At 46.0% G+C, this 27,970-nt stretch overlaps 4 protein-coding genes across 5 annotated transcripts; all 4 read right to left on the bottom strand.

Moving 5' to 3' along the window:
• Window positions 1-1,310: 1,310 nt before the first annotated feature.
• On the bottom strand, window positions 1,311-7,866 carry syt8 (synaptotagmin VIII). Of its 2 annotated transcripts, none has more exons than XM_076733105.1 (9): window positions 7,732-7,866; window positions 5,296-5,561; window positions 4,908-5,080; window positions 4,554-4,649; window positions 3,919-4,086; window positions 3,487-3,654; window positions 2,795-2,912; window positions 2,292-2,425; window positions 1,311-2,152 (listed from the first exon to the last, which is right to left on the bottom strand). In XM_076733105.1, exons 2-9 carry the CDS (start codon window positions 5,534-5,536, stop codon window positions 1,916-1,918), a joined length of 1,335 nt encoding a protein of 444 aa, XP_076589220.1. In that variant the 5' UTR covers window positions 5,537-5,561; window positions 7,732-7,866; the 3' UTR covers window positions 1,311-1,915. The 2 variants fall into 2 exon arrangements, with proteins under 2 accessions (XP_076589220.1, XP_076589221.1); XM_076733106.1 differs by lacking the exon at window positions 7,732-7,866 and adding an exon at window positions 6,530-6,586.
• Window positions 7,867-8,696: 830 nt separating this feature from the next.
• Window positions 8,697-17,808, bottom strand: dld (deltaD). The gene is made up of 14 exons (XM_076733060.1): window positions 17,687-17,808; window positions 16,209-16,284; window positions 14,971-15,050; window positions 14,766-14,834; window positions 14,538-14,607; window positions 13,884-13,984; window positions 13,652-13,795; window positions 13,286-13,387; window positions 12,970-13,160; window positions 12,711-12,881; window positions 12,293-12,482; window positions 11,263-11,400; window positions 10,479-10,568; window positions 8,697-10,218 (listed from the first exon to the last, which is right to left on the bottom strand). Exons 1-14 carry the CDS (start codon window positions 17,723-17,725, stop codon window positions 10,153-10,155), a joined length of 1,527 nt encoding a protein of 508 aa, XP_076589175.1. The 5' UTR covers window positions 17,726-17,808; the 3' UTR covers window positions 8,697-10,152.
• An 863-nt stretch (window positions 17,809-18,671) lies between these two features.
• LOC143322100 (E3 ubiquitin-protein ligase TRIM21-like) lies at window positions 18,672-21,785 on the bottom strand. The gene is made up of 2 exons (XM_076733018.1): window positions 21,744-21,785; window positions 18,672-20,324 (listed from the first exon to the last, which is right to left on the bottom strand). Exon 2 carries the CDS (start codon window positions 20,313-20,315, stop codon window positions 18,672-18,674), a length of 1,644 nt encoding a protein of 547 aa, XP_076589133.1. The 5' UTR covers window positions 20,316-20,324; window positions 21,744-21,785.
• Window positions 21,786-25,564: 3,779 nt separating this feature from the next.
• LOC143322105 (E3 ubiquitin-protein ligase TRIM21-like) lies at window positions 25,565-27,948 on the bottom strand. The gene is made up of 2 exons (XM_076733029.1): window positions 27,879-27,948; window positions 25,565-27,217 (listed from the first exon to the last, which is right to left on the bottom strand). The coding sequence occupies exon 2, from the start codon at window positions 27,206-27,208 to the stop codon at window positions 25,565-25,567; it is 1,644 nt and encodes a 547-aa protein (XP_076589144.1). The 5' UTR covers window positions 27,209-27,217; window positions 27,879-27,948.
• Window positions 27,949-27,970: the final 22 nt, after the last annotated feature.

Consider the following 27,970-nt stretch of genomic DNA (forward strand, 5'->3'; position numbering starts at 1 on the left):
TGTGGACTAAACCTGAAGGTATTTCAGATGTGAACCAAAATCCCAACGTGAAGAACAAATAAACTGAACACTAATCAATCCATTTCAAATTAAAGTAAATTAAAGGGGAGGTCAAGTACCCCTTAAAATCTACTTCATTTGTTAATTAAGGCTTTGCTTTTTTGTGGAGATAAACTTGAAAAGACTTGAAACTCTTTGAGTCAAAGCTGCTCAGTTCCAGGTCTGAACGTGTCTGAAGCTTTCAGATGAAACTCGGTGTTTTCCAGCTGCTGGCTGATGCTCCTCGGCTGTCGGACCTCCACTCATTCGGCTCCCGTGTGGTTGTTAGTTTGGTCTTCCTTTAAACTTGAAGCGTCGTGTGATGCAGGAGAGGACGTGTGAGAGAGGAGGCCTGAAGAAACACCTCGTGGAGTCGTTGTGTCAGAGCCGAGTGGGTGGGTGGGATATTTGCATCTCAAAGAGACTCCTCGAGCTCCTCGACTCATCACAGCTGGATCTGCTGGACCTTCGCTGACCAGCTGCCTCCTTCAAACCGCCGTCTGATGCTGACAAACACCTGCCTGAGGTGCTTTCTGTCTTATTCTCTTTGAACCAGAAGTTACGAGTTTTACCGCTTCCATTCGTACCATATTAAAAAGGAAGAACTGCGAGGTCAACCTGCACGACAGACGAAGAAAACACGACTTCCTGAAGCAGGTGTGCCTCGCTGTCACATGATCTTATTCCAGCTTTTCAACCCCTCGGTTCATTTAAAGTACATTTAAATGTACATTTCCTGTGAATGAACGGAGTCTTTTTGATTAGATGACTTGTTCTCAGTAGACCAGGTGTGTCCCCAGCATGACCATCTCCTCCTCCAGGTAAAACGAGATTACGTCTGAGCATCAGGTGCCTGCAGAGTGAAACTCCAAGGCCTCGGTCCTCTGGGACAGTTAATGAAGATGAGTCTGATCTCTGGAGGCCTGAAGCAGCAGGAAGAAACACCTGCTGAGCTCAGCTTGATTGATCTCCAGTCTTACTTTAAACCTTCTTCTGAGCTTCAAACTCTCGTCAGACTGCTGCTGCTCAGCAGAAGACATGAGGACGTTTCACATTCACCTTTCAACCTGCGTGTTTGTTCACACGGAGGACCTTCAGTATCTCCACAGGACGGAGGACCATCGTATCGTCGTGTGCAGCAGATGGAAATGTCCTGCAGATCTCATCATTGTGTCCTTCAGATGAAGCGATGCACACTTACGACGTCCATCACGTCCTAAACCCACTGCACATTTTCTCTGTTGTTTTTTTACACTGAAGACATGACTGTTCATTTCAGCAGTGTTTATTTCTTATAGTGGGGAAGACAAAAAGGTCGAACTTGAAGAAACAGATTTCATTTGATTATAATAAAAAAGGGATTTCCAGAAACTTTCTAAAAGTTTCATGAATGCAATTAATCGTTTTGTTTCTCTAATATTCAAGTCGTGGCCCAGTCTGCCAAAGTGTCGTTCCTGATGCGACCAACAGGTGGCGTCAGACTGAAGGCGAGTTCAGGTAAAAGTTACTGGACATTTCCTGATCTTAAACATGTGATTACATGAGAGGACGTGTTCAAAACTAAATACAGCAAACTCCAGAATATCATCACAAATTTGACGGATTAATGAGGGATGTATGATAATATTCATACAGGACGAAGGACGTGCTCAGGGTTTGTACTGAAAATGATTCATAAATTTAATACCAAAATATAATTGTTAATCTTAAATGTAAAATATAAAGTATTCAATCAGATTTAATCATTTTCCTCCAGATCAGAGTCTGAGAAATGATCTTTAAATCTCCTTGTGCTGATGTATCTGAAGTGTTTAGTGTTGGCAGGACCGCCGCCGCCACCGCCACCGTCACCACCGCCGCCGCCGCCTGTTTCCCTTCAGAAGGGCAGTTTGTTGGCGAGGGGTATCTTCTTCTTCAGCGTCAGGGTGGCGTTGACCTGCTCGGCCGACAGCAGGCTGTGCCACTGAGCGACCGGCCGCCGCGGGTTGGACAACATGTCGGCCCAGTGCCTCAGCTGGTTCCCCGAGGCGTCGCAGCCCAGGAAGATCTTCCCCATGGCGTCGTTTCGGGTCACGGCGTCGTGGTCCCACACAGAGATCACCAGGTTCACCTTCTGTGGATGAATGAGTTTTCAGTTTACAGATTCCTGAAACAGCAGCATTAAAGGACCACGCTGTTCTTTTTTTTCAGGTTTTATAACTTTTACTCGGCCTGTATCGGTCGGGCTCTGTTTCCTGTCTGGTGACACTCACCTGGATTTGTTCAAATGACACGTCGAAGGTGAAGGACTCGTTGTAATAAGGGTTCAGAGTCTTCTTTTTGACAGACGTCTTCCTCTTCTTCCACTTCCTCTTGTCCAGAGCCAACTGCACCTTCACATAAGGATCTACATGCAGAAAGAAAATTTCAAAGTTTCATTAAGTGAAATTTGTTCAAAAAGGTAAATATAGCCAAAAACAAGTCTTCACCTGTCTGAGGAGTAACACTGATTGCAATTACAATGAAAAACAGAAAATACATATGACAGGAAAGTAGTTTTTGAAATGACACCAGAAATGCATGTGTCTTAATATGGGGGTCTATGGGGACTAACTTGCTTTTGGAACTTCGAGTGGCCATTCAAGAAAATGCAGTTTTGGCTTCGGGTTCCTGTCCTGGAGGTTGCTGCTTGCTCTGAATGAAGCTTTTTGACTGGCGCTGTGCCACTGATGGTAACACTAACCTCAACTGAATGATTTGGTTGTGAGATCCTGACCTGAACTTCCTCCGATGTCCATGCTCTTCAGGTTCTTGGCCTCCAGGATGACCACGGTCAGTTTTCCGGCAGTGGGAACGTAACGCAGAGAGAAGCAGATGTCGCCCAGGTTTTCGTCCTGCGTCACACAGTGAAGGAACATAAGCTCTTCTTCTTCTAGGATGGTTCTTTTTGTGGTCTGAAATATCTCAACAGCTGAAGTATTATCGTGAAATGTTGTACAAACATCTTCATGTTCTCCAGAGGACGAATCTGACTGACTTTCATCTGACATTTCCTTCGCTCGTGTCATTCTTGATTTTTATTGAAATGTCCCACCAACTACTGGATGGACTGCCTTTAAATCTAATTTTCACATTCATGGTCTCCAGAGGTTGAATTAACTTGTAGTTTCTCTGTGCTCAGTTTAACGCACATGCACGAGATGATTTTGTGACATCACAGCCAGTTTTGATCCAATCGTGGTGCAGCACGCCACTTCACGGATGATATAGAAACATGGAGCCTCCAGCAGACACTGCACTGAAAATGGACTTCACAGTGAAGTAAGAGACATCAGTCAGTTCGTGCCTCTCCTTATCGTCTGACTGCGTTTCTCAAAGGATAAGTTTGTGTTTCGTAAGTCTCATCTGCTCATTTGTAAACTGAAGCAGTGACTTTAACTCAAGACGAGACAGAGAAAGACAGGAAACCTCAAACTTGGCGGGCTCGGCGAGGTCCTGCCACTCCTCGATGACGTGGTTCCAGTCGACGTTGCAGAGCTGCACCCTGATCTCGCCGATGATGTTGTGTTTGGAGAATCTGTTGAAGTCAAACACCTGCATCACCACCGTCGACTCCAGGAGGGAAGACTTGGGAATCTGGGACGAGATCAAACAGAAAAGACTGATAAAAAAGGTCAGTCCACCTGAAAAGACTTCCTACAGCTGAAGTGAAGCAGCAGCTCAACGAACAGGCAGAAAGGTCGATGTCTGAGGAACAACTTGATCCGTCAGGATGAAGTTTACGAGGTTTTACTTTTATGGGTTTTATGTTTCACCAAGTTAAATTTAAGACTTTTTAAGACCTTGTTAAACCCTCTCGGGCCTCTTGTTTTGAGGACGCAGGCTTCATCTCTGTCTTACCTGGAAGTTGAATTGTTCGTTGAAGATGGGGTTCAGTGTGCGTCTGAACACTTTGGTCTCGCAGGTTCTGGATTTGTCGGGGCAGGTGTAGACTTTGACGTACGGGTCCGAGCTTCCTCCCAGGTCCATGGCCTTCAGGCCGTCGGCTTGTTTGATCCCGACTGTGAGCTTAAAGACAGACAGACAGCAGAGCGCACTGAGGGAAACTTCCACGTTTTGAGGAGTGAAAACAGTCGTATGAAGCCTTCAGCGTCAGTGTTCAGTATAAATGTCCTTGAGTGATGTCACTTGAGTCAGTTTAAGTGGAGTTCGACAGAAGTGGGCTGACCAGACCTCAGCTCTGCCACAGGCTAACAGTCTGAAGCTACATTAGTTGCTGCTAGCATAACACACCTGAATCTGCACCTGAGCTGTTGGCTGTTGAGTTGCATTATGGGTAATGTATGCATGAGGTTTTGAAAGAACAATGTGTGGAACAAAAGAGACGATATTTTGATCTTTTTTTGTTAAATGTCCATCGTCAGTCTGACTGTGTTTGCATCGATAAATCTGTTGACTCTTAACGCGGAGGGCCGAGTGGAGGCTCGGTGTTTCGACAGGCCGCACCGTGAACAGCTGGTTCCAGGTTTATTCACCTCAGAGTGAGCGCCGTTGTAGTCCAGAGAGTACAGCAGCTTTCCCCTCTGCTGCTTGGTCGAACCGTAGTCCACATCCACCACATCTGGCTGAACCTGCACAGGAAGCACATCAGGGTAGACCCTTCATACAAACAGGCACCAGTCAGAGCTGACACGAGCCTTTTCAGGTGACTAAAACCAGAGTCTGATTCACTAAAAAACTGATTTCTTAAACCGATCTACACATAACGAGGTGAGAAGCAACTCAACAAACCACCGTAAGTCGTTACTGCAAGATCATCGTCATTTCATCAGTTTGTGGACGCAAAGTGCAGAAACAGCCAAGCACCGCCGGGGGGCGCTGTCACTCACCAGAGCTGTGGTGGTTTTTCCGTTCACTCCCTTCAGATTGATCTTCTCATCCTTCTTCTTCTGCTGCTTCTTCTTCTTATCTTTGCCACAGCACTTGATGCAGATGCACAGACAGCAGATCAGAACCAGCAGAGCTCCGCCCACAAAGATGGTGTAGATGGCCCATAGAGGCACTGCAGGAGACAGGATGGACGGACATGAACAGATCCTTCTCTAACGTGCTGCCAACGTGGGCTGATGAGGGACAAAACACTCATTCTGTCCTCAGACTGTTCAAAAACACACTCAATTTGACCCACAGGGCTTCTCATCTGAGTGAATCATTCTCTACCGTTTAGCAGATTTTCTGGGGCCTGGTTTGAGGGGAAGCAGCTGTTTGGTGACTTACAGGGAATTTTGTCCAGCAGGTTATTGACAAGGTTGGATGCGGCGGCGGCGACTGGGTTGAGGGTGGTGTTAGTTTGGATGGAGGTGGCGGAGGTGGTGGAGATGATGGGGCGAGTGGTCGGCGGCATGGAGGTCGTGATGGGGCGAGTGGTCGGCGGGAGGGAGGTCGTGACAGGTGGCGCCTGTGACGATGGTGCGTGAAATGATGTATGGGATGAAGGTGGTGAACGGGTGGTAGACATGATGAGGATGAGGAGGAGAGCAGGTCTGGAAACAGAAGAAGAAGAGTTTCAGCGGATCAGCAGGTTTGAATACGATGACTCACGTGTTTGTTCTTCAGCTTTGACACACGTGAAAACATGACATGAAAATGAAGCTGATGGAAATATGACCTCACTGTTACGTGATGAGAAGTCATTAAAAAGACCATTTTTATTTACAAAGCCGAGTCTCACACCTGGTTAGTGCTGGAAGTGAAATCTACGAGGGAACTAAAAGTTGAGTTCACTGACGAGCTGCAGAGACGGAGAAAATTCTCTTTTGTGTCAAAGCTACTGATGCACTGCATTATGGGTAATGCAGTCACCAGGTTTTGGAATTAGAAGAAAATATCTCTGTTTCTGCTGCATTGATCAAGCCCTTTTTATAAGATGTCCATCATGAGTCTGGGAAGCAGAAGTGCAATGATAAACCAGGGGACAGTCAGCAGCACAGGGTGCGGCTAAAACCACCGAGTTCTTGAATGTCACGCCTGAAGAAGAAGAAGAGGAGGAAGAAGAAACCTGGAAAAAACAGCGCCATAAAGGCCATTCAGCCATCCTCCACCATGTTTGGACAGTGGAAACTCTTAAACTGGAGGTTTCTTAACAGCAGTGACGTATGAACTCAAACAGCCGTCGAAGTCTGCGGACGCTGAGAGGAAGCTCCGCCTGCAGGCCTCCACCATGAACAAACACCAGCAGCACATGAACACGGACTGATTGACACTCTGATAACGAGACTCCTCACAAAGCTTCAGCACTGTTTCTGTGTGACCACACACACACACACACACACACACACACACACACACACACACACACACACAAAACACCTGAAATACTGATGCTCGCCTTAACTCGATCCTAACTCTAATCTTAAACCTAAACCTGAGTCTTAACAGCCCTTTGGAGACATTTCGGCCAAATCAGGATAAGCTGTCATCCCAGAAGCTGTAAGTGAAATATTGTACTCACTAACGATGTGTTCTACAGAAACGTCGACATCCCTACACACTCCAACCAGACTGAAGAGTCCCTGATCCACTGTTTGAATGAAAGGGAGTCCAGTGAGGAGGAGGACGAGTGAGGAGGAAGGAGGTGACGTCTGGACCGGACTTTCCCTGAAAACAACCCTCACACTGTTTGATCAGAGAGGGGAAACGTCTCCTCCCTCCATCTCCGCCCGGACGGTTTTCACCGTAATCAGCAGGAAAACACACCATGGACAGTCCGTCTGAAGGCGGCTTCAGTCCGGCCGCCGTCCAAACATCTTTGTCTCTGAGGAGTGAGACTTCATTTCCTGCTCTGAGGCACAAAGACTACAGTCAAAACCTTGAAAGACCCAAATGTAAACTAAGCTGTTGCGGTCGGGTCGACAGCGTGCCGTCTGAACCACTTCTGTTCGAGTACGATCACATGATGCCCACCGACCGGAGACCCGGAGGCTACGTCCACTTCCTCGGTACAGTCTATGTGCTGGAGTGATGCAGGTGTTTACTTCTCAGGTGTATCAGTACACCGTGACATCACTGTTGGGTGATTACAGGCTCAACCAGAGGGGGCAGTGGAACAGATTTCCAGGCTGCTGTTCGGTTCCTCTTTAATAACTGGTGGCTGCTGTAGGATCTCGCTCCCTCGCCTCAGGATGGTCATCAGAGGGTCTCCTCAGTAAACAAACCTCAGCTGTTTGATGGCTGTGGCTACTGTATGAAGTCTCACAAAGTGGAAGTAATAAAGTATGAAATGTTAAACCTCCACTGCTGCTGCTGTGCGATGAAGAGAGACTCGGCAGACGTAAACTGAAGCGCCTCATCGTCACACAGGTGAAATACAAACACGGTCTGAACAACTGGAAGTCCACAAACAGCCTGAAGCTGTTTACACACGGCTGGTGTAAGTCTGATAAAACATTAGAGACGAGAGAAAAGAAAGCAAGAGTTTTCACAGCAGCACACCCTGAAAACCCCAATACACCATTTCTGCCTGAAACACAGTAATATTACAGTTTGACAGTTCACACGTTAAAGAGAAGAACACTACATGGTTTTTCAGACGACCAAATAAAGAGGAGGCAAGAGAGGAAGCACCAGTGACACCACCAGCGACACCAACAGCACCAGTAACACCAACACTAACAGCACCAGTAACAGCACCAGTAACACCAACACCACCAGTACCTGAGAGCGACGATTTCTGTCCACACGTTTTCGTTTCTTTTATTTAAACTTCATTTCTTCTCTGTTTGTTCAGTCGGCTGTTGAATCTGGTTTCAGGTCCTGTTGAACTTCAGTCGGCCATCTTCAGCTCTTAAAGTCTGCTGACTTCAACCTGCAGCAGCCACCACACCTGCTGAGCACACACACACACACACTCACACACACGCGCACACATACCTGCGTAGTCAGTGTTCAAACAGAGGTGGAGTCGTTGCTGCTGAAGTACCAGTTATTCAAAAATGTGTCACGCTGCCTCCTTTGCTGCGTCTGTGTAAAGATGAAGCAGCTGATAACATTCTAATGAGACTATTGATCTTCTAACATGCCATTTTATTGGTTTTACCATTTAGCTCATTCATATTAATCTTGCTCTGATGTGACTTTGTTGGATGGTTAAATGTTGCAGCAGCTCGGCTCTTCGGGTGGAAATGCTGGTCAGTGGTCTCCTCTTTGATCCAGACTCAAAAACAGCCGGATGCATTAAGATGAAATACTGTAGATGTTCATGTTCCTCAGACGATGAATCCTTCGATGATCCTCTGACTTCTCCTCTAGCGCCAACATGAGGCTGACATTTGTGGTTTTAACGATGAAATAACTAATACCAGGTGATGTCTGACCTCAGCACCATCAGGTCAAAATACCTGCAAACTTCTGACATTCCCATCAGCCTCAGCTGTACTTCTCTTACTGTTAGTTAGCATGTTAGCATTGTGTTATATTAGCATTAAGACGTGGAACATATTATAAATTACTGGCTGTTCCAGGGAGAAGTGGATGAGTAGCGTTTTGAGCAGGTGGAAACACCTTAACCTTTGACGCACCATGTCTGAACCAGCTCCTGTGAAGCATACTGAGGCCTTCACTGGAACTCATTGTAAATAAGTCACCGCTGGTTTCAGTAAATGTAAAATCACACACCAAAGTCTCATTGAACTGATACTGCATTTATTGATTTCAATGGTGAGATAAGCACGAGCAGACCAGAGCCAATCACAGTGAAGCAACCAGAGCAGGAAACAGTCTCCCAGCAGCTATCAACAACAGCTCAACACTGCAGCCACAGAAAACTGCTGCTGCTCACCTGGTCACCATCAGTGATGTCACAACAGGTGCTGAACTTAAAGGGGCCCTGTGGAGTTTCACCTGAACACAACACGAGGAGTGGATTTCCTTCCTCATCGAGCGTCTTTGTAAGCATTTTCAGTGCTGCGCTGTTTGCATCCGTGTTCACGAGCTGGCAGTCTGCGTCCTCACCGCTGCACATTCGGCGTGTTTGATCAGCGGATTAGCACTGGCAGAACTGTCACATCACGAGCGTCTTCATGCACAAGAAAAACAAACCACTCAACGAAAACCAGCTCCTCGGTGCCACCCGAGGGCCGAAACTCCACAGGGAACCTTTAAGCTGTCAAAGGTAAAGTCGTAATTCCCACACAAGGGAAATTAAACTCGTCCTAAACTTGAACATTTTCTCAGTTTTTGTCCTGATTTTGTTCCCTCAGTTCAACAAGTTGTATCCTGAAATGACTCAAATGATCACTTTCACTCCTCGTTCACCCTCACTTTGATGTTAATCTTCATGCTTAACAAAAAAAAAAGGATTTAGATCAAATCGAAGCGTAACTCAAGGTGCTCTCATCAGCCTTCACCCACATCTGACTTCAGTCTCGTTCATGAAAACTGGATTTCTGTTATTTTGTCAATTTGTTAATAAATATGTTTATATATTGATTTGAGAGAACAAATTATGTACTTTAAAAAAGTATGATTTACTGAATTGAGGACAGTTTCTCAAATACCCGCTGGGCTCTTCTGCTCAGTCAGTCAGTCATACCCTGATAATCCGGGGCTGACACACCTGCTGTGATGTCACTGATTGAGGAACCAGTCAAACTCAACATTCGTGACTGTTTTGACCCACAAAGAGCAACTTTAAGAGCGGATTGAACTTCTAGAACCTGAAACTGTGGAGCCGCACACAGTTTCCTGCTCTGGTTACACGTCATATTTGTCCTGGTAAATTCCATAAAAAACAAAAAAACACCTCCTTCTTCCTTTGCAAGAGAAACTTCAGCCACCCAGCCAAAATACTATTTATCTGTCTATGTGCTGTAACAGAGTGAATAATATGCTCTCCTGGGATGCTTTAAAATATGTGTCTGGAAAGCAGAAGGACTGATCTGCAGTCAGTGTTTATTTCCCGCCCAAACCATCTTTAGCATTTTATTGAGAACATTTAAATAACATTAGAACTAAATGTGGTACAGTTTGGATGTACACTGAGGGTCCGGGGGTGGGATGAAGGTTTGGACGCACACACGCACAGCTTCCTGTTTCTCCTCTGTTATGTACACTGAAGGTGCGACAGCGGCCGGCGGATCAGAAGTTGATGGCTTTGCCGAAGGAAGCAGCCAGGTTAGCTTCTCTGAAGGCCTCCGACACCGTCTGCAGGAGGAGGACGAGGGACAGAGGGAGGATGAGGAGAGGATGAGGATGAAGCTGCAGTGACGCACGGGTTGCTGGTTGTGTCAATATTTTAGTTTTTTATGAATTTCCTGCACATTGTGTGTGTGTGGCCTTCACCTGGTCAGTGTGCGCTACAGGTGAGATCTTACAGTAAGACTTGATCTGATGCTCTTGTGTGGTTGGGGTGTGTGTGTGTGTGTGTGTGTGTGTGTGTGTGTGTGTGTTGCAGCAGGACGTACAGGGTGGGCGTGGCAGACTCTGGCGACGTCCTCACAGGAAGCACCGTACTCCATGGCCAAAGCAGCTTCGTTGATCATCTCTCCTGCCCCCTGCAGGGAAACACACAAACAACAACTTTTAACTGTGTGGAACATATTTTATCTTTAGCCACGTTAGCCGCGTGTCTGTGTCTGTGGTCATGTTTGTAGCTCAGTCCAACACATTTATCCCTCATAAAACATGTCAGAGACTATTAAAAGGGCAAAACATGCTTATATTGCTAACATGCTACATGTTTGCTCATCATACTAACGCAGAAATTGTTAGCAAGGCGCTATTCTAATTTTGCAGTCATGCTAACTGTCGGCATGTTCATTTCATGTCACGTCAGGTTGATACGCTAGCTGCGAACATGCTAACACTCACATTCCTACATTTGTATGTTAACAAACGATATTTTTTAACATGCATGTTAAGTTACATTAACATGCTAACATTAGCTCAAAGCACGGCTAACTCGTTTCATGTGGTCCAAGTCAGACGAGCTGAGTGCGAGATGTCCTAAACTGGCCCTCGCTGACGGGAGCATCAGTTAAAAAAATCTGTCTTGTCCCTGGTGCTTTTCAAAGACGTCAGTTGTGACATCGACACATGAACAGCAGGTGCGCCCACACAGGTGTTTCCACTCTACAGCACGACTGAAAACGCCAGCTGGTCCTCTGTCGGTGATTCTCACTCTGAATTCACCTCGTTCACACTGAGTCACGCGTGGTGTGTTTCATGTTTTGGGATGGAAGCTCTTACAGTTCCCACGATGTGAGCTCCCAGCATCCGGTCCGTCTCCTTGTGGCTGAGGATCTTCACCATGCCGTCGGTGTCGGCGTTGGTCTTGGCTCGGCTGTTGGCGGCGAAGGGGAACTTGCCGACTTTGTACGGGACGCCCTGAGGAGGAGACGAGCAGAGTGTGACTGTCGATCACTGCTGGACCGTCAGCGCTGAAACCACAGAGACTGGAAATCACATCAGCTGACTCCTAACAGGGCGGATCAGCCTCCTCACTGTTGGCCATCTTTAGTCTGAAGGCTGCAACTCTGACATCTGATAAAGTACACAACTGAAAACATAGTTAATAGTTTAACTGATAATGAAAATGACCATTATTGCAGCACTAATTGTCTCTGAATTCAATCCAGATCATCACAACATCTGCACGGAATCAGCTCGGCATCACATCAGCATCGCCTGCAGCAGGACGCAGATGTTCAGTCTGTCTCCTGTCTCTCAGTCTGGTGATGTGAGGAAATGTCGCCACCAAGTGGAAAAATTTGTGAAAGACACATGTTGACAATATGAAACTGCTGTATTTTAAATTTATTGATGAGTCTGCAGTGGTGGAAACTAATCTAGTAAACGGATTCAATAAGTATACTGAAGTACAAGTACCTCAGAGTTGCTGTGCTTGTTCTGGTGCTTGATCGTTCCCAGTTTCGGCTTCCTCATGTGTCAGGATAAAAAACATGATTAACTGTTCCAGATTAAACTGCCAGACTACACGAAGCAGAATTCAGGACTTTTACTCTAATACAAATGGAGTATTTCTACATAGTTTTAATAGAGTAAATGATCTGAATACTTCTTCCACCACTGCTTCATCTCTAAAGCTCACTGAGAGTGACCGGATTCAAGTTTCTGTTGCCCCCAAGTGGCCAAAATCAGTTACTGCAGACTTGAGTGCAGGACTGGATGTCCGGTGATTTTTGGGGCCGAAGCTGCTGTTCAGGACACTTCCTGCCTCCCTCCTCTGCGGCTCCATATCTAGATGAAGAACTCTCACCTCCTCTTTGAGCTGCTCCTCCGTCTTGCCCACCCAGGCCACCTCTGGGTGTGTGTAGATGACGGAGGGAACGCAGTTGTAGTCGATGTGCACGGCGCCGCCCGCCATGCCCTCCACGCAGATGATGCCCTCGTCCTCGGCCTTGTGGGCCAACATGGGCCCGGCGACCACGTCACCGATGGCATAAATACTGAGGAGGAGAGAGGGGGGAGAAAAGTACCTGAAGGGTTTTGTTTAAGGACATTCAGTCTGTTCTGCTTCTGCAGCTTCTATTCAAGTACTCATCCATCCATCTGTGGTATCAACACACACAGCCTTTCTACAAACCAACGCGACGTTTCACAGACCGACACTTTGTTGACCGGACGGTTTGGGATCTGGTTTCAGAGACCAGGTCACAGCCTGAGCTCGGGGGTACCTGGGTACTTTGGTCTGGAAGCGGTTGTTGACGGGGATGCGGCCCCTGTTGTCCAGCTCGATGCCGACAGATTCCAGACCCAGGTTCTCGGTGAAAGGTCGTCTGCCGATACAGACCAGCAGCACGTCACAGGTCAGAGTCTCGTTCTTCCCTCCGGCCGCCGCCTCCACTCTGAAACACGTCAGATATAACTTCAACAAGACGCACCAAGGCTGTGACATCCAATCAGGATGTGAAGATTCAGGAGTGTCTCACTCACGCCACATCGATCTTGCCGTCGGGCCTCTTGGTGGCCCCCATGACTTTCGTGCCGAGCTTGAACTTCAGGCCCTGCTTCTGCAGGATGCGCTGGAAGTTCTTGGACATCTCCATGTCGATGCCCATGCCGCCCACGTGGCCCAGGAACTCCACCGCCGTGACTTTAGAGCCCAGACGATGCCACACTGACCCCTGCAGGACAAACGCTGTGTAAGATTCTCTAAAATGTCGATTTCATTAGAGATTTTTCGTCATTGGAGCCAGGTTTTGGGCTCTTTCTGTGATGGCTGCTGGGTCATAGACTCGAAGATGCTGACCAGCTCCACTCCGATGACTCCGGCTCCGATCACGATCAGCTCCTCTGGAACCTTCTTCAGGGACAGAGCTCCTGTTGACGACACGACGCTCTCCTCGTCGATCTTAAAGAAGAGAAGAAAATTCAAGTGAAAACATGTTTCAACACCGTTTCAATGTTGTTTAAACTGTGACCACCTGACATTCAGCCTCTGCATCGGCAAATGAAAAGTGGCGTCTTTCACCTTGAAGTCTCGTCTAAGCAGGACGCACCTTTCAGGTTTGGGTTTGCTTAAATCAATTCAATCAATCAAAGTTTGTTCAATCCTCCTCATGTTGTACAAATACAGATCTTTAAGTGAAACTAAGGTGCGCCACAGGTGTCGTACCTGGATGCCAGGGAAGGGCGTGACCTCGGAGCCAGTGGCGATGAGGATGTTCTTGGTATTGATAACCTGCTCGCTGCCGTCCGCCGCCACGGCCGTCACCTGGTTCTTACCCGTCACCCTCCCGAAGCCGTTGACGTGGGTCACCTGAGGGGAGTGATGTCACAGTGTGAACGCGGTTATCAGACTCTCCGTTCAGATGTGAGCCAATGAAAAGCAGAGGAAGAGGCCTGACTTTGTTCTGTTTGAATAGATGGGCGATTCCCCCCGTCAGCGCTTTGACCGCTCCGCTCTTCTGAGCCATCATCTTCTCCAGGTTCAACGAGATGCCTGAAACTGAGAGACAGTGTGAATATTAGGAAATATTACGTTCAAAAGCTGAGGCATGTTCGCTTTGTAGTCTAACAGAAAAACAGCTTTTTGACTAATAATCACTTTTAACTCTAAATGCACTCGGCTGTAAATGTCAGCAAAATTTAGGCGGCAAAACAAAATGTCTGTTTGGCACAATGAACTGAGATCCACTGTTGACAATTACATCATAAAAAAAATTATTTTGTCTTTTTAGTCTTCATAAGATCAAACTACAATAATGTTAAACGTCATGATGACAATAATCCTGAAGCACCAACAACAGACGGAGCTGGATCACAGCTGAAAACGTGATTGTAATCTGAGTGTCTTTGGGTTTTTGGACTGTTGGACAAAATGAGACGTCTGAAGCTCGAGCGCTGTTCTGTTTTCTGGCATTTCATAGACGTTGGTGTAAAGACTGAGCCAAAAATCAGTCCAAAGCTCTGAAAACTCTTCCTCGACTGGACCTGAACGCTGCATCAGAGTCTGAACTGACCCGCCGAGCTGCACAAAATGTCCCTTTAAAGCTTCTTACTCTCGATGCCTCTGCTTTCGAAGTCCTTGCCGTGAGCCATGTGGTACAAGTAGGAGTTGTTCAGCAGAGCCTGCAGACACAAAATATCAACGTTCATTATCAGATTTCTCATGAATTTCACAGTTTTATGTATCTGAAGTTCAACCTGGAGGGAAAACAAATTCCCCTAAAGTAGTCAATCACACCAATAATTTTCCCCAAAGCTCAGAGTACAGACGGATGGATGACCTTTGAGGGGATGCAGCCGACGTTCAGACAGGTTCCACCCAGCGTGACGTTCTTCTCCACACACACTGTCTGTCAAAGGAAACACGGACATGACAGACGTCTACAGTTCACTTCCATCAGCTGGGACGAAGAGACAAAAACAGGGCGGGCGAAGAGACAAACGGCAGAATTCTGAAAGATTCAATAACCCCAGAGGGCAGCTTACCTTGAAGCCGAGCTGTGCAGCTTTGATGGCGGCGACGTAGCCGCCCGGACCGGAGCCCACCACCGTGACGTCGGCATCAACTGCAGAGAAGCAACACGGCGGCCGTCATCACGAGTTTGTGACGGCAGCTCAGAGCAAAGAGACGAGAACACGGGAAAGACTCAAGACCTCGGTTATAAAAGAGAGTTTTAGTTTTGAAGAAGCGGAAGCAGGAGATAAAGTCAGCTGAGGTGAGACTAAATTCACAGTTCAAACACACCAGCTTCAGATGGGAACATGATGCACCACATGTTGGACGTTCCTGTCATGTCGAGTACAATGAGCTGGATGATGTGAGTGAAATGAGGTTTCAGCCTGAAAAAACGATGTTTGTCCCATGATGCCAGCGAGCAGCTACATGTCGGCTAACATCGACGAGTCATCGAGTTTCTGTTGACTACGATTTGTCTCTTCACCACCATCTACTGGATTTTAAGACGTATGGCATTTATTCCTCCAGGGTCAAATCTCACAATGTTCCACGTGTACACTCCGTGATTTTTCCCCAGACTTTAATGTTTTCTTCCTCGGCGCATGTTAAACTCTTCCACCAAGCTTCATGAAAATCAGGACGGCAGTTTTTCTGCCATCCTGCTGACGAACAGACCAACAAACCAACTGAAAACAGACTATAGTTCTACAAAACTCCCACATCAGCAGATGGTGAGTCTTATCCACATTTTCATATTCATAACAAACCGTCCTTTACTGCTTCTGTGAGGTCTGATTCAAGTCAAATTCAGCATTTGTGAGATTTGACCGTTAGCATAAGTTGCTAAATCCAAACCTCTATGCTCGGCTCCCTGCTCTGCTGTCAGTGTGGGTGAATTTCAGCCACACAATCAAACCCACAGGTGAAAATGCAAACTCCACACTGAGGACAAAAACATGACAACCGCATGAGCGGCGTTAAGGAGCCAGAAAAATGACGACGGCTGTGAACGCCTCACAGAGCAGACACTAAAAAAAGCTTCTTCCTAAAGCAAAGAAAATAGGAAGCAGTCGAGCCAACATGACAAGACCTACAAGAAAATACAGAATATGACAAAACTGGTGAATGACTCTCGTATCTGCTTTAACAAGTTCTGCATGAGGCTCAACATTCGCCGACCACGGCACAACCATTAGACGTCAGGCCGAAGTTCAGAAGACAACGTGCCCCGAATGAAGACGGGTGATAAGGTTTACGGTCGTCTTACTTGCTGCTTTGTCAGCGTAGGTTCTGACGGACAGAGCGGCGGCGCCGTGCAGCTTGCAGGGGAGGTGGTGGCTCCGCTGTGAGGCAAACAAACACACGGTCAGAAAAACAGCCAGAGTCAAACGCAAAACCGTTTAACACTGAGAGCAATTCAAGTGATTTCAGAGGACGCAAGCAGAAAAGTCACAGTGCACACAACAAGTGTAAACAGTGTAACAACAGTGTAAAAACCACCGTGAAAACAGATGTAGGTGAGTCAGGATGGAGCTAAAGTCAGATTTAGAAGATGAAGGAAGGTGCCACATGTGTTTTCACACAGTTTTGTTTTGTACATTTCTTTGAAGGGGTGGCTGGTTTGGGGTTTAGTGCCTTGCTCAGGGGCCCTCAGCAGAGATGCTGTGTGGATACAGTCTTTACTGACTCTCAGCCAGGACACATTCATCTGTCAGCACTGGGTATCGAACCACTTGGTCATGATGACGGCATGTCTTTGTCAAACTTTTCTTATATCCAAAATAATCAAATTTGGGGCCAAATAAGCATTTGCAGCATTATCAGACGTGCTCATAGGCAATATGACACGACTGTTAATGATGTTTATATGTGTTTAGTATGTGTAATGTCCTTGTTTAAGCCTGGATTTGGAAACTAGATTGTATTTAACATGATTTACAGATGTGTTATATCTAAACCTGCAGGACTTGAACCAATCAAATCCTTTTTACCCGTTTAAATATCTTTAAAACAATCAGTTTTTGTCAGAATATGTGATCTATATATGTGTACTAATGAATGTAGCTTCTCAAAAGCGAGGAAAGATTAGGACTAATATGATATTTAGCTGGTGAGGCTGTGGTCTGCTCAGCCTTTGACTTGAGCTACATTAAGAGTTAACGCCTGTTAGGTAACCACTGCTAACTACCTTAGCATGCTAACACGGCTCGTAAGCAGAGCTGTCAACTGAAACGTCGATGAACCAACGTCTATCAGCGTTAGCAGAAACCTTTGACGTTAGCTTACAAATATACTGCAAAGCTATCTCAAACTGTTTTAATTTGCCAACAAATTGCTAACTTCACTTCTTTCCACAACGTAACGCATTTTTCTGGCAAACGTGGAAACTCACAACGACTTAAGTCGTAATTTTATGTAGCTATGAGCATTTTTGCAAAATTTCTCTCATGCCGACTTAAAAAAGGAAACTTAAAAAATTGGACACTATATTGCACACAAACTAGGCGGCATACTTTTTCAGCAATAACGACAACAAATCTGAATTTCACATTTTTCCGGCAGAGTTTGGCAGTACGTCCTTTCTATACGATTTCACCGGACAGAGCTGTTAGCTGACCCGCTTGCCAGGCGCGGGCCGCGGGTCTGAAAATACCAGTATCCACAGGACCAACGGCCAGTGTGACCAGTTACAGCCCGTTCCGGACAACTCATGCTGGTTGACAGCTTGATAAAACCCAACCTTACCGTGGCCAGAGAGCGATATAACTGCGTCCAGCTCTGCATTTTCTCTGTGTCCCTCGCAGGATTCGTAACCTAGAGCAGGCCTACAGCCAAGGACTCCTGACATTGCGCATGCGCAGTACCAGTCCGTTAAAACACGCCTGTGCGTCGCCTCTAAATGACGTCATGGCTGTGAAAGCTGAAAACATTGAAAAATGGACCAGCCTTTAAACATATAAACTTGGCCTGGAAACGTGCATGTTTTTCAGGAGTGGATCAAATGTATGGTGTTCATCAGCATATCCAATAGATTATCTATCTATCTATCTATCTATCTATCTATCTATCTATCTATCTATCTAGCTACTCATGTACTTTAGAGGGACATCAAGACCTTCAAAGCAATATGCATATGATTACACTTGGTTTTTATCCACTCAATCAAACGGAGGACACATTGTCCAAAAATGTATTTTGCTGATGGTAAAGTTTCACACAAATTTTATTAATAAATATCCACATGTATTGCTGTATATGTGAAAGAGGCTTGGTGGAATACTCTGATATGCAGGTTTCTGGACATTTTCTCCCATGTCCACAGGTGCATCATCAACTCTGTCTTTAGTAATTAGTCAGTAAATCCAAAAATATAATGGGAAATGATGTGGTGATGAGCCACGCACTGAAATAAATGGAAAGTCTGACTTAAGTAATGCAGATCTTAATTCCTATTGTTGCTCTTGTTTATAAAGCTTATTCGTGGCATCGTATGGATTCATGGTATCTTAACTTCACATCACAATTTCATGTGCTTTCTACTTAACAGGGAAACAAGTCTGCACACTCGTTCATGCACATCATCAGTGACACAATGACATTATTTATATCAGAGTATCTTCAACAGTGATTTATTCCAGATGTGTTTATTTAGTTTGATGGACAGATGGAAAATTCACACATGCACATACTATGAAATTTTCTTACATTAAGTGATGCTAAATCTGCTGTTCTACTCTGCATGACCGGCAGCAGAGATGATCAGAGGGGCAGAATTTTTGCCACCATGATTAAGAAATGGACCACAGTATGGGTAGAGTTTCTCAGTGAAGCAGCAGCCAGTGAAGGAGTAGAGAAGAGCCGCAGCATCAACGTCATAAAAGGAGACCAGACCCTCCTCATAGTCCACAAACACCCCCACCTTCTCAGGCTGAGACTTCAGAGAGAGACGGACTGGAGTGTCAGCAAAAGCTTTGTACTCATTTTCATTCCTCAGACAAATCGTCCAGTAACCATTCTGAGGATTCAGTCTGATTGTTCCCTTCCTGTTGATCGACTCTCTGGCGACTCCTACATCCCAGTCAGTCTTCCCTTTGACCTGAACCTCGAAGTAAAACCTTCCTGCAGAGAAACTTTGCTTTGCTAAGACACAAGGACAATAATTAAATCTCTCTGGATTGTCTGGGAGATTCTTCTTCACATCACTTGTATACACTTGTTTCCCATCATCAGACAGGATGAGCCAAGGATTTGCTGTATCAGGATCAAGTGTCACATCTGCTGCATACTGCTGGACCCTCTTCAGCTTTGCCTCAAACAGCTTCTTCATCTGTTCACTGAGCGTCTCCTCCAGCTCATTCAAAGCTCTCCTCACAGTCCCCTCATAGGAAGGTGGACGGACGCTGACTTCTGTCCAGTCCTTGGTGGGTGGAGCAGCGTTCATGGACGGGAAGCTTTGGAGGAGGAGGAGGTGGTCTTCAGACTGTGAGAGCTGCTCCACCTCAGTGCTCCTCTGCGTCAGCTCAGAGATTTCCTGCTCCAGCTCTTTGATGAAGCCTTCAGCCTGTTTCTCCGTCTTCCTCTGCTTCTCTGTGATCGTCTCCATGAACTCGGTCTGGCTTCTCTCAACAGACGCCTTCAGAGCTCTGAAGACCTGAACGCCGTCTGCTGTCTCTCTGTCTGCGTCTTTCTTACTGAGCTCCACTGAGCGTCTGACCTCCTCAATCTTCAGTCGTCTCTCCTGGATCATCTGCTGGATTTCAGCCTCTGTCTTCCTCAGCTCGGCCTTCTTTCCTTCAGATTCTTCTCTCAGAGGAACAACATTGTGTGTCTTGTGTTCTAAAACAGTGCAGAGCATGCAGACACACATCTGGTCGGTCTTACAGAACAGCTCCAGCAGTTTATCGTGCTTCGTACACATCCTGGCTTCCAGGTCCTCCACAGGGTCCATCAGCTGATGTCCCTTCAGGCCTGACTTTGTCCGGTGAGGCTCCAGGTGAGTCTCACAGTAGGAGGCCAGACAGACCAGGCAGGACTTCAGGGCCTTCAGTTTGGTTCCAGTGCAGACGTCACAGGGAACTTCTCCTGGTTTGGACGCTTGTTGCTCTGAGCTGCTGCTGCTGGCTTTCTGTTGAGCTGACTGTCTGAACTGAGCAGCCATCTCACGGACTAAAGTGTTGACCTGCAGCTCAGGTCTGGTGCTGAAAACCCTTTTACAGTTGGGACACTGACACTGGACATTAATATTCCAGTGTTCAGTGATGCAGGTTTTACAGAAGTTGTGTCCACATGGTGTGCTGACTGGATCAGTGAACACATCCAGACAGATGGAGCACAGAAGCTGATCTTCAGTCAGCAGACAGCTGGCAGCAGACATATCTACACTCTGAGGACAAAAGGTGGACAAAAGACAATAAATTACAGATCTGCTGATTATTTGTTTAGTCAATTATTTGTTACAGTCAAGCTATAATTAATGGAATAAAAGGACATTAATGGTGAGCTCTGTTGTAAAATTGCCCCCAACTGATGAAAATGACGCACGGCAAATTTGCTTTGGGTTTGTCTTGTCAATGATTTTGTAGCTGCAATCTGCATTTATACTAATTTACTAAGACAGCTAATTGCACAGTACTATACTGTGAGTGAAGGAGAACTCCAGTGTTTAGTTGATTTTGGCTCAGAAAATAAGTGATAACATGATGGTTGTTAAGGTTTAGCCTGTTAATGTTTTCACTGGACTTAAATAAGCAGATTGGCAATGAAGTAAAAGAACAAAGAAATTTATTTAAACAAAAGACAAAAATTCTCAAACAGAGACAGCACTCAAACAGAGCAAAAAGGCGAACAAACAAAACTAAAAAACGGAGGCAGAACGGAGCGCTGGACGTGGCTGGAGAGAACTGGAAAAGAGAACACTTTAAACAAAGAGCCCAGGAAGCACAGCAAAACAAAAATCCACAAGACTTCAACCTTGGCAAAAAGTCTCAGAGAGGTAATCCGAATGGTAATTCCCAATGTTACTCACGCAGAGAATAGACATAATACACAGGAGAGATCAGGACAAACTGGCAACCATAGGTGCAGAGAACCACCCTTAAATACAGCCGGTCTGATGAGGCAAATAAGCCTCAGGTATGCAGGTGACGCAGGTGAAGAGGCAGAGCCAGCAGAGAGAGAGGAGGCGCGCCCAGTTTCAGACAAACAGAGAAACAAACATGAAAACAAATAATAATAAATAACACTAAGGAAAAAGGGAAAATGGAAAACATGAGGAGAAGACAAAAGGACAGATCCTAACACTGATCCTCATTCCAAAGACAGCAGAAACTGCAGAAACAGTGAAGCCGAGAGGAAAAAGCTGGAAATTGAAAGTTACCATGTGTGAACGACTAGCTGTAAAACATCAATGTTATGTCTCTATTGGCAATTACTTGGCTAATTAGCTAAACCTAGTAACACCAGAAAATCTAGTCCGGCTATGTTATGCTGCTTTGTGATTGTTAGATTTAGCGACTTCTTTCACTATGTATGAGGCTCAACAAAATCAGTTACTAAGATGCTAAATCATTAAAACTGATGCAACTTTCAGCTACATGAAACAGGTTGGGAAAAGCTGTATTTTGCGGTTCTAGAAAAATGTACATGTAGTTTTTGATCAAACACACATTTCTATGGCTAGAATATGGTTCATATGGTAAAACAGATGTAAAAAATAATAATAATAACAATAGCAATAAAAGACTCAGACTTTAGTTTAAGCTACAGTTTGACCAACTATTCATTTAGTCTTTGTAGGACTCACCAGTGCTTTGCAGAGATTCAGCTGTTTTGTTGAGAAAACCTGATGGATTCTGTTGGATTGTGTTGACTGGACTGCAGCTTCTTCTGTCACTCAGACAAACTTTCACTTTCATTTCAGGAAATGTGACGTTGAAGATTTTCTTCTGTCAGTGTTGCTCCTCCTCTCAGTGTAACATGGAACAGAAGATGCATTCAGACCTCATGTAAAATCCTTAATACCACACTGTAAAATACTCTGTTACAAGTAAAAGTCTTGCATTGAAAATGTTAAATAAGTATGTAAATATAATCGCAAAAATGTACTTGAAGTATTAAGTGTGTGTCCCCAAGATTGTCATATTATTATATCTTATATCATCAGAAAACTATTTCTGAAAAATTCTGAAAAGTGAGAAATGTCGTCACACCTTCATAATGCTTATTCTGTCAAACCAATAGTACACTATTCCCTCCTCTGTGTGTCTAACCAGGTGTTTTTCTCTGTGGATTTTCCAGATTGTAATCATTCCAGGCAGCTTCCTGCCTGGGTCAACTCTTGGCAAGTCCCCAGTGTCTCCATTCTGGGGGTCATGGCTGGCTTTCAAGACAGTCCCACCAGAAAGAAGCAGGATTCCCAACAATGTCATGCCACACTACAGCCCAGCACCCCAGAGGTTCCTCTGCCTGGCTTTGCTGGCCCAGCTGACACCTGCTCCTGGTGCCCAGTCAGTGGCACAGTGACACCAGAGGGGACAGCATAACCCGGGCTTAAAATGGCGCCGGTGAGGGTGGCTGCCATCGTACCTACTCCAGGTGTTTGTGTTTGCTTGTATATTGTCTTGTCAGTCTTCGTTTTTAATTTATTAGCACACCCTGCACTTTGTTGGATCACATACGATAAACAAACGTTAATTGACATCGGGAAAAACTGCCTGCCTTCAGTCAAAAACCACTCCGACTGGCCAAGGGAGATACTAGGGGGAATAAACAACACTGATGGAACCAACACAACATCTGGAAGGAGGAGGCCCAGAGGGAAACGATCCAGGATCAGGAACAGGCTCAGGAGCAGAGCACATCATACACCACTGCTGAGCATCCTGCTATCCAATGTCCAGGCCCTGGAGAACAAGCTCAATGACCTCAGGGCCAGAATCTGATACCAACGGGACATATGGGACTGCAACATCATATGGCTCACTGAGACATGGCTAACCCCAGCGATGCCAGACCATGCTATCCAACCAGCGGAACACTTCTCTGTCCATCATATGGACAGAACAGAAGAGTTCGGAAAGTCTAGAGGAGGAGGGCATAGTCCTCCTCACACACTCCTGCTCACCAAACCTGGAGCTCCTGACCAACAAATGCCGCCTGTTCTACCTCCCCTGTGAGTTTACATCCATCATTATCAGTGCTGTTTATATTCCATCACAAGCGGATACGGTCACTGCCCTGTCTGAGCTACATGAGGCACTTGTTAGCTATCAAACCATGCACTGCGATACAGCTCTCATTGTGGCTGGGGGCTTTAACTGTGCAAACCTTAAAACAGTTCAGCCAGACTTGCAGCAACACATCACATGCACCACCAGAGGAGAGAGAACTGCTACCCACCGTGGCACGGTGGCACGGTGGCAACACTGTCGCCTCACAGCAAGAAGGTCCCGGGTTCGATTCTCGCTGCGGGCACCGGGGGTGTGTCCTCCACCATGCCTTCGGTGCCTGCTGCTTGAAGAAAAAGGCCTTTCTGTGTGGAGTTTTTGCATGTTCACCTGGGGTATCCTCCATAAAATATACCCCCACTAAAAACATGCAAGAAGATCACCACCTGACCAATGGTGACACAAGGAACTGGGTCCCCGGGCGCCGGTTGGATGGCAGCCCACCGCTCCTGGTCTGCCGCGGAGGAAGGACGACCAGGATGGGTTAAAGGCGGAAGTCAAATTTCACCAGTGCATGGCGTGTGTGGGCATGATGCATGTATCTGTGTGACAATTAAAGGGGATTGTCCCTCTGATTCTTCTTATTCTTCAAGGATGGTTATAGAGCCAAATCTCTTCCTCCATTCGTCAAATCCGACCATGCCAGCATACTCATTATACCAAAATACAAACAGAGACTGAAACAGGAAGTACCAGTAAGGGGGGAGGTGACGCGCTGGTCCGACCAATCAGAAGCATCCCTACAGGATGCCCTCGACACTGCTGACTTACTGACTTTGACAACATCAACAAGTTTACGGAAGCGGTGCTGGGGTTCATTGAGAAAATCACAAACACACTGTCAAAACGTTCCCCAATCATAAACCGTGGGTGGACAAAAACATCTGTGACGCTCTCAGGGCCCGCACCGCTGCCTATAACACAGCGCTAGCAATGGGGAACCAGGAGGAATACAAGGCTGCCTTCTACTACGTCCGCAGAGCAGTTAAGGAAGCAAAACAATGTTATGGGAAGAAACTGGAGCTCCAGTTACAACAATTGGACTCTACGGGGCTATGGCAAAGTCTTCACACAATCACGGACTATAAACCCAAATCCACACCCATCCCAAATGCAAACACTTCCCCCGAGGAGCTGCCGCAATCCCCTGACCAGAAGCTTCAGCAATCTCCTGATCCTGCAACTTGCAGTAGTCCTTGCTGGTGGGGTTTCATCAACTTCCTGTTCCCCTGGCTTCACCACATCCCCTAACGGCCTCCAGTCCTGCTGCCCTGTCACCAGCCTACAGTCTCGCTGTCCTCTTGCCGGTCTCCAGTCATGTTGTCCTCTCACTGGCCTCCCTGCTGAAGGTTCCTTCCTTTGGTTTTTGGTCCTGAGTCACACCGCCAGCCCCCAGAGGGTTCCACCTTTGCCAGCCTCCAGCCTGACCTCCAGAAAGGGTCTGTCATCACCAGCTTCTTGCCAATCCTGATGAGGGATTCAGCATCGCCGGCCTTCTGCCGGATGTCCAGAGGGTTACTGCCTTTGCCACTGGCCTCGAGAGGGGTTCCATCTTCGCCACGGGTCTCCTGCAAGACCTCCAGAGGGTTTGGCCTTTGTTGCCCGCCTCCTGCCAGACCTCTGAAGGGACTTGACATGTGTTGCCAGCTTCCTGCCAGACCTTTGGTGGCGTTCCACTCATCTGTCCAGCCCCCAGTCCACCCCCACTACTAAATTGACTGGATAACAATAGACTACCATAATAATCACAGATGCAAAACCTTCACTTTAACATATGGCCTACCAATGAAACAGATACACCTCAAATAGAAGCAAAGTGGAAAAACATGTTGGTAGAGCACAGGTCAGATGTAGCCTCAATTCCACTTTAAATCAATATCACAACATACACAGTGTGGAATAAAGTCACAGTTACTACAATAAAAGAAGAGCTTATGGTGTTTTTAATCACATGATTACATCATCAGCCATTTTTTTTTAATCTTCATATACATTCTAAGCAAAATAAGTCAATCTGTCGAATTTTTGTACTGAAAAAGAAAAGGTGAGAAAAGCACATTATTCAGAAACAACTCGTCAGTCTTTTGTACCAAGGTCCATTGTTTCTTATGATCAGTACATACTTTTGATGAGTTAATAGTCTTGAAGGCAGGTAATGTAGTTATTAAAATAAATATGACTACATTAGGTAATATCAATCAATGTGGTAAAATCTGTGTGTTATAGTTCTAAGTAGCAATGTGATACATAAAAGGAAAACTTTTACCAAAAAAAGGAAAATAAGTAATCCGATCAGAATCTGAAACTTCAACAATGGATAGAACATACATCATGAATAAATTCACATTTATTACATTAAATGATAATGAATGTTTCTGTGGAATATCAAATGATTGTTCTACTCAGCGTGGCTGACAGCAGAGATGATCAGAGGGGCAGAGTTTTTACCTTTATTAATATGACAGGGACTGAAGTATGGGTGGAGCTTCTCAGTGAAGCAGCAGCCACTGAAGGAGTAGAGAAGAGCTGCAGCATCAACATCATAAAAGGAGACCAGACCCTCCTCATAGTCCACAAACACCCCCACCTTCTCAGGCTGAGACTTCAGAGAGAGACAGACTGGAGTGTCAGCAAGAGCTTTGTACTCATTTTCATTCCTCAGACAAATTATCCAGTAACCTTTCTGAGGATTCAGTCTGATTGTTCCCTTCCTGTTGATTGACTCTTTGGCGACTCCTACATCCCAGTCAGTCTTCCCTTTGACCTGAACCTCGAAGTAAAACCTTCCTGAAGAGAAACTCTGCTTTGCTAAAACATTTAAACAATAATTAAATCTCTCTGGATTGTCTGGGAGATTCTTCTTCACATCACTATCACACACTTGTTTCCCATCATCAGACAGGATGAGCCAAGGATTTGCTGTATCAGGATCAAGTGTCACATCTGCTGCATACTGCTGGACCCTCTTCAGCTCGGCCTCAAACAGCTTCTTCATCTGTTCACTGAGCGTCTCCTCCAGCTCATTCAAAGCTCTCCTCACAGTCCCCTCATAGGAAGGTGGACGGACGCTGACTTCTGTCCAGTCCTTGGTGGGTGGAGCAGCGTTCATGGACGGGAAGCTTTGGAGGAGGAGGAGGTGGTCTTCAGACTGTGAGAGCTGCTCCACCTCAGTGCTCCTCTGCGTCAGCTCAGAGATTTCCTGCTCCAGCTCTTTGATGAAGCCTTCAGCCTGTTTCTCCGTCTTCCTCTGCTTCTCTGTGATCGCCTCCATGAACTCGGTCTGGCTTCTCTCAACAGACGCCTTCAGAGCTCTGAAGACCTGAACGCCATCTGCTGTCTCTCTGTCTGCGTCTTTCTTACTGAGCTCCACTGAGCGTCTGACCTCCTCAATCTTCAGTCGTCTCTCCTGGATCATCTGCTGGATGTCAGCCTCTGTCTTCCTCAGCTCGGCCTTCTTTCCTTCAGATTCTTCTCTCAGAGGAACAACATTGTGTGTCTTGTGGTCTGTAACACTGCAGAGCAAGCAGACACACATCTGGTCGGTCTTACAGAACAGCTCCAGCAGTTTATCGTGCTTCGTACACATCCTGGCTTCCAGGTCCTCCACAGGGTCCATCAGCTGATGTCTCTTCAGGCCTGACTTTGTCCGGTGAGGCTCCAGGTGAGTCTCACAGTAGGAGGCCAGACAGACCAGGCAGGACTTCAGGGCCTTCAGTTTGGTTCCAGTGCAGACGTCACAGGGAACTTCTCCTGGTTTGGACACTTGTTGCTCTGAGCTGCTGCTGCTGGCGTTCTGTTGAGCTGACTGTCTGAACTGAGCAGCCATCTCACAGACTAAAGTGTTGACCTGCAGCTCAGGTCTGGTGCTGAAAACCCTTTTACAGTTGGGACACTGACAAAGGACATCAATATTCCAGTGTTCAGTGATGCAGGTTTTACAGAAGTTGTGTCCACATGGTGTGCTGACTGGATCAGTGAACACATCCAGACAGATGGAGCACAGAAGCTGATCTTCAGTCAGCAGACAGCTGGCAGCAGACATATCTACACTCTGAGGACAAAAGGTGGACAAAAGACAATAAATTACAGATCTGCTGATTATTTGTTTAATACAGTCAAACTATAATTAGTGGAATAAAAGGTGCATAGGTGAATAGGCAGAGCCAGCAGAGGGAGAGGAGGCACGCCCAGTCTCAGACAGACAGGAGAAAGCTGGAAATTCAAAGCTACCGTGTGTTAACGACTAGCTGTAAAACATCAATGTTATGTCTCTATTGGCAAGTGTTGAATAAAACCAGATCATCAGCTCTGGGCATTGGATAATACAAAGGGCATCGAAACTTGGTTAAATAGCTAAACCTAGTAACGCCAGAAAATCTAGTCCGGCTATGTTATGCTGCTTTGTGATTGTTAGATTTAGCGACTTCTTTCACTATGTATGAGGCTCAACAAAATCAGTTACTAAGATGCTAAATCATTAAAACTGATGTAACTTTCAGCTACATGAAACAGGTTGGGAAAAGCTGTATTTTGCAGTTCTAGAAAAATGTACATGTAGTTTTTGATCAAACACACATTTCTATGGCTAGAATATGGTTCATATGGTAAAACAGATGTAAAAAATAATAATAATAACAATAGCAATAAAAGACTCAGACTTTAGTTTAAGCTACAGTTTGACCAACTATTCATTTAGTCTTTGTAGGACTCACCAGTGCTTTGCAGAGATTCAGCTGTTTTGTTGAGAAAACCTGATGGATTCTGTTGGATTGTGTTGACTGGACTGCAGCTTCTTCTGTCACTC

The sequence above is a fragment of the Chaetodon auriga genome, chromosome 6, assembly GCF_051107435.1.
Source record: "Chaetodon auriga isolate fChaAug3 chromosome 6, fChaAug3.hap1, whole genome shotgun sequence".
NCBI lineage: Eukaryota > Metazoa > Chordata > Actinopteri > Chaetodontiformes > Chaetodontidae > Chaetodon > Chaetodon auriga.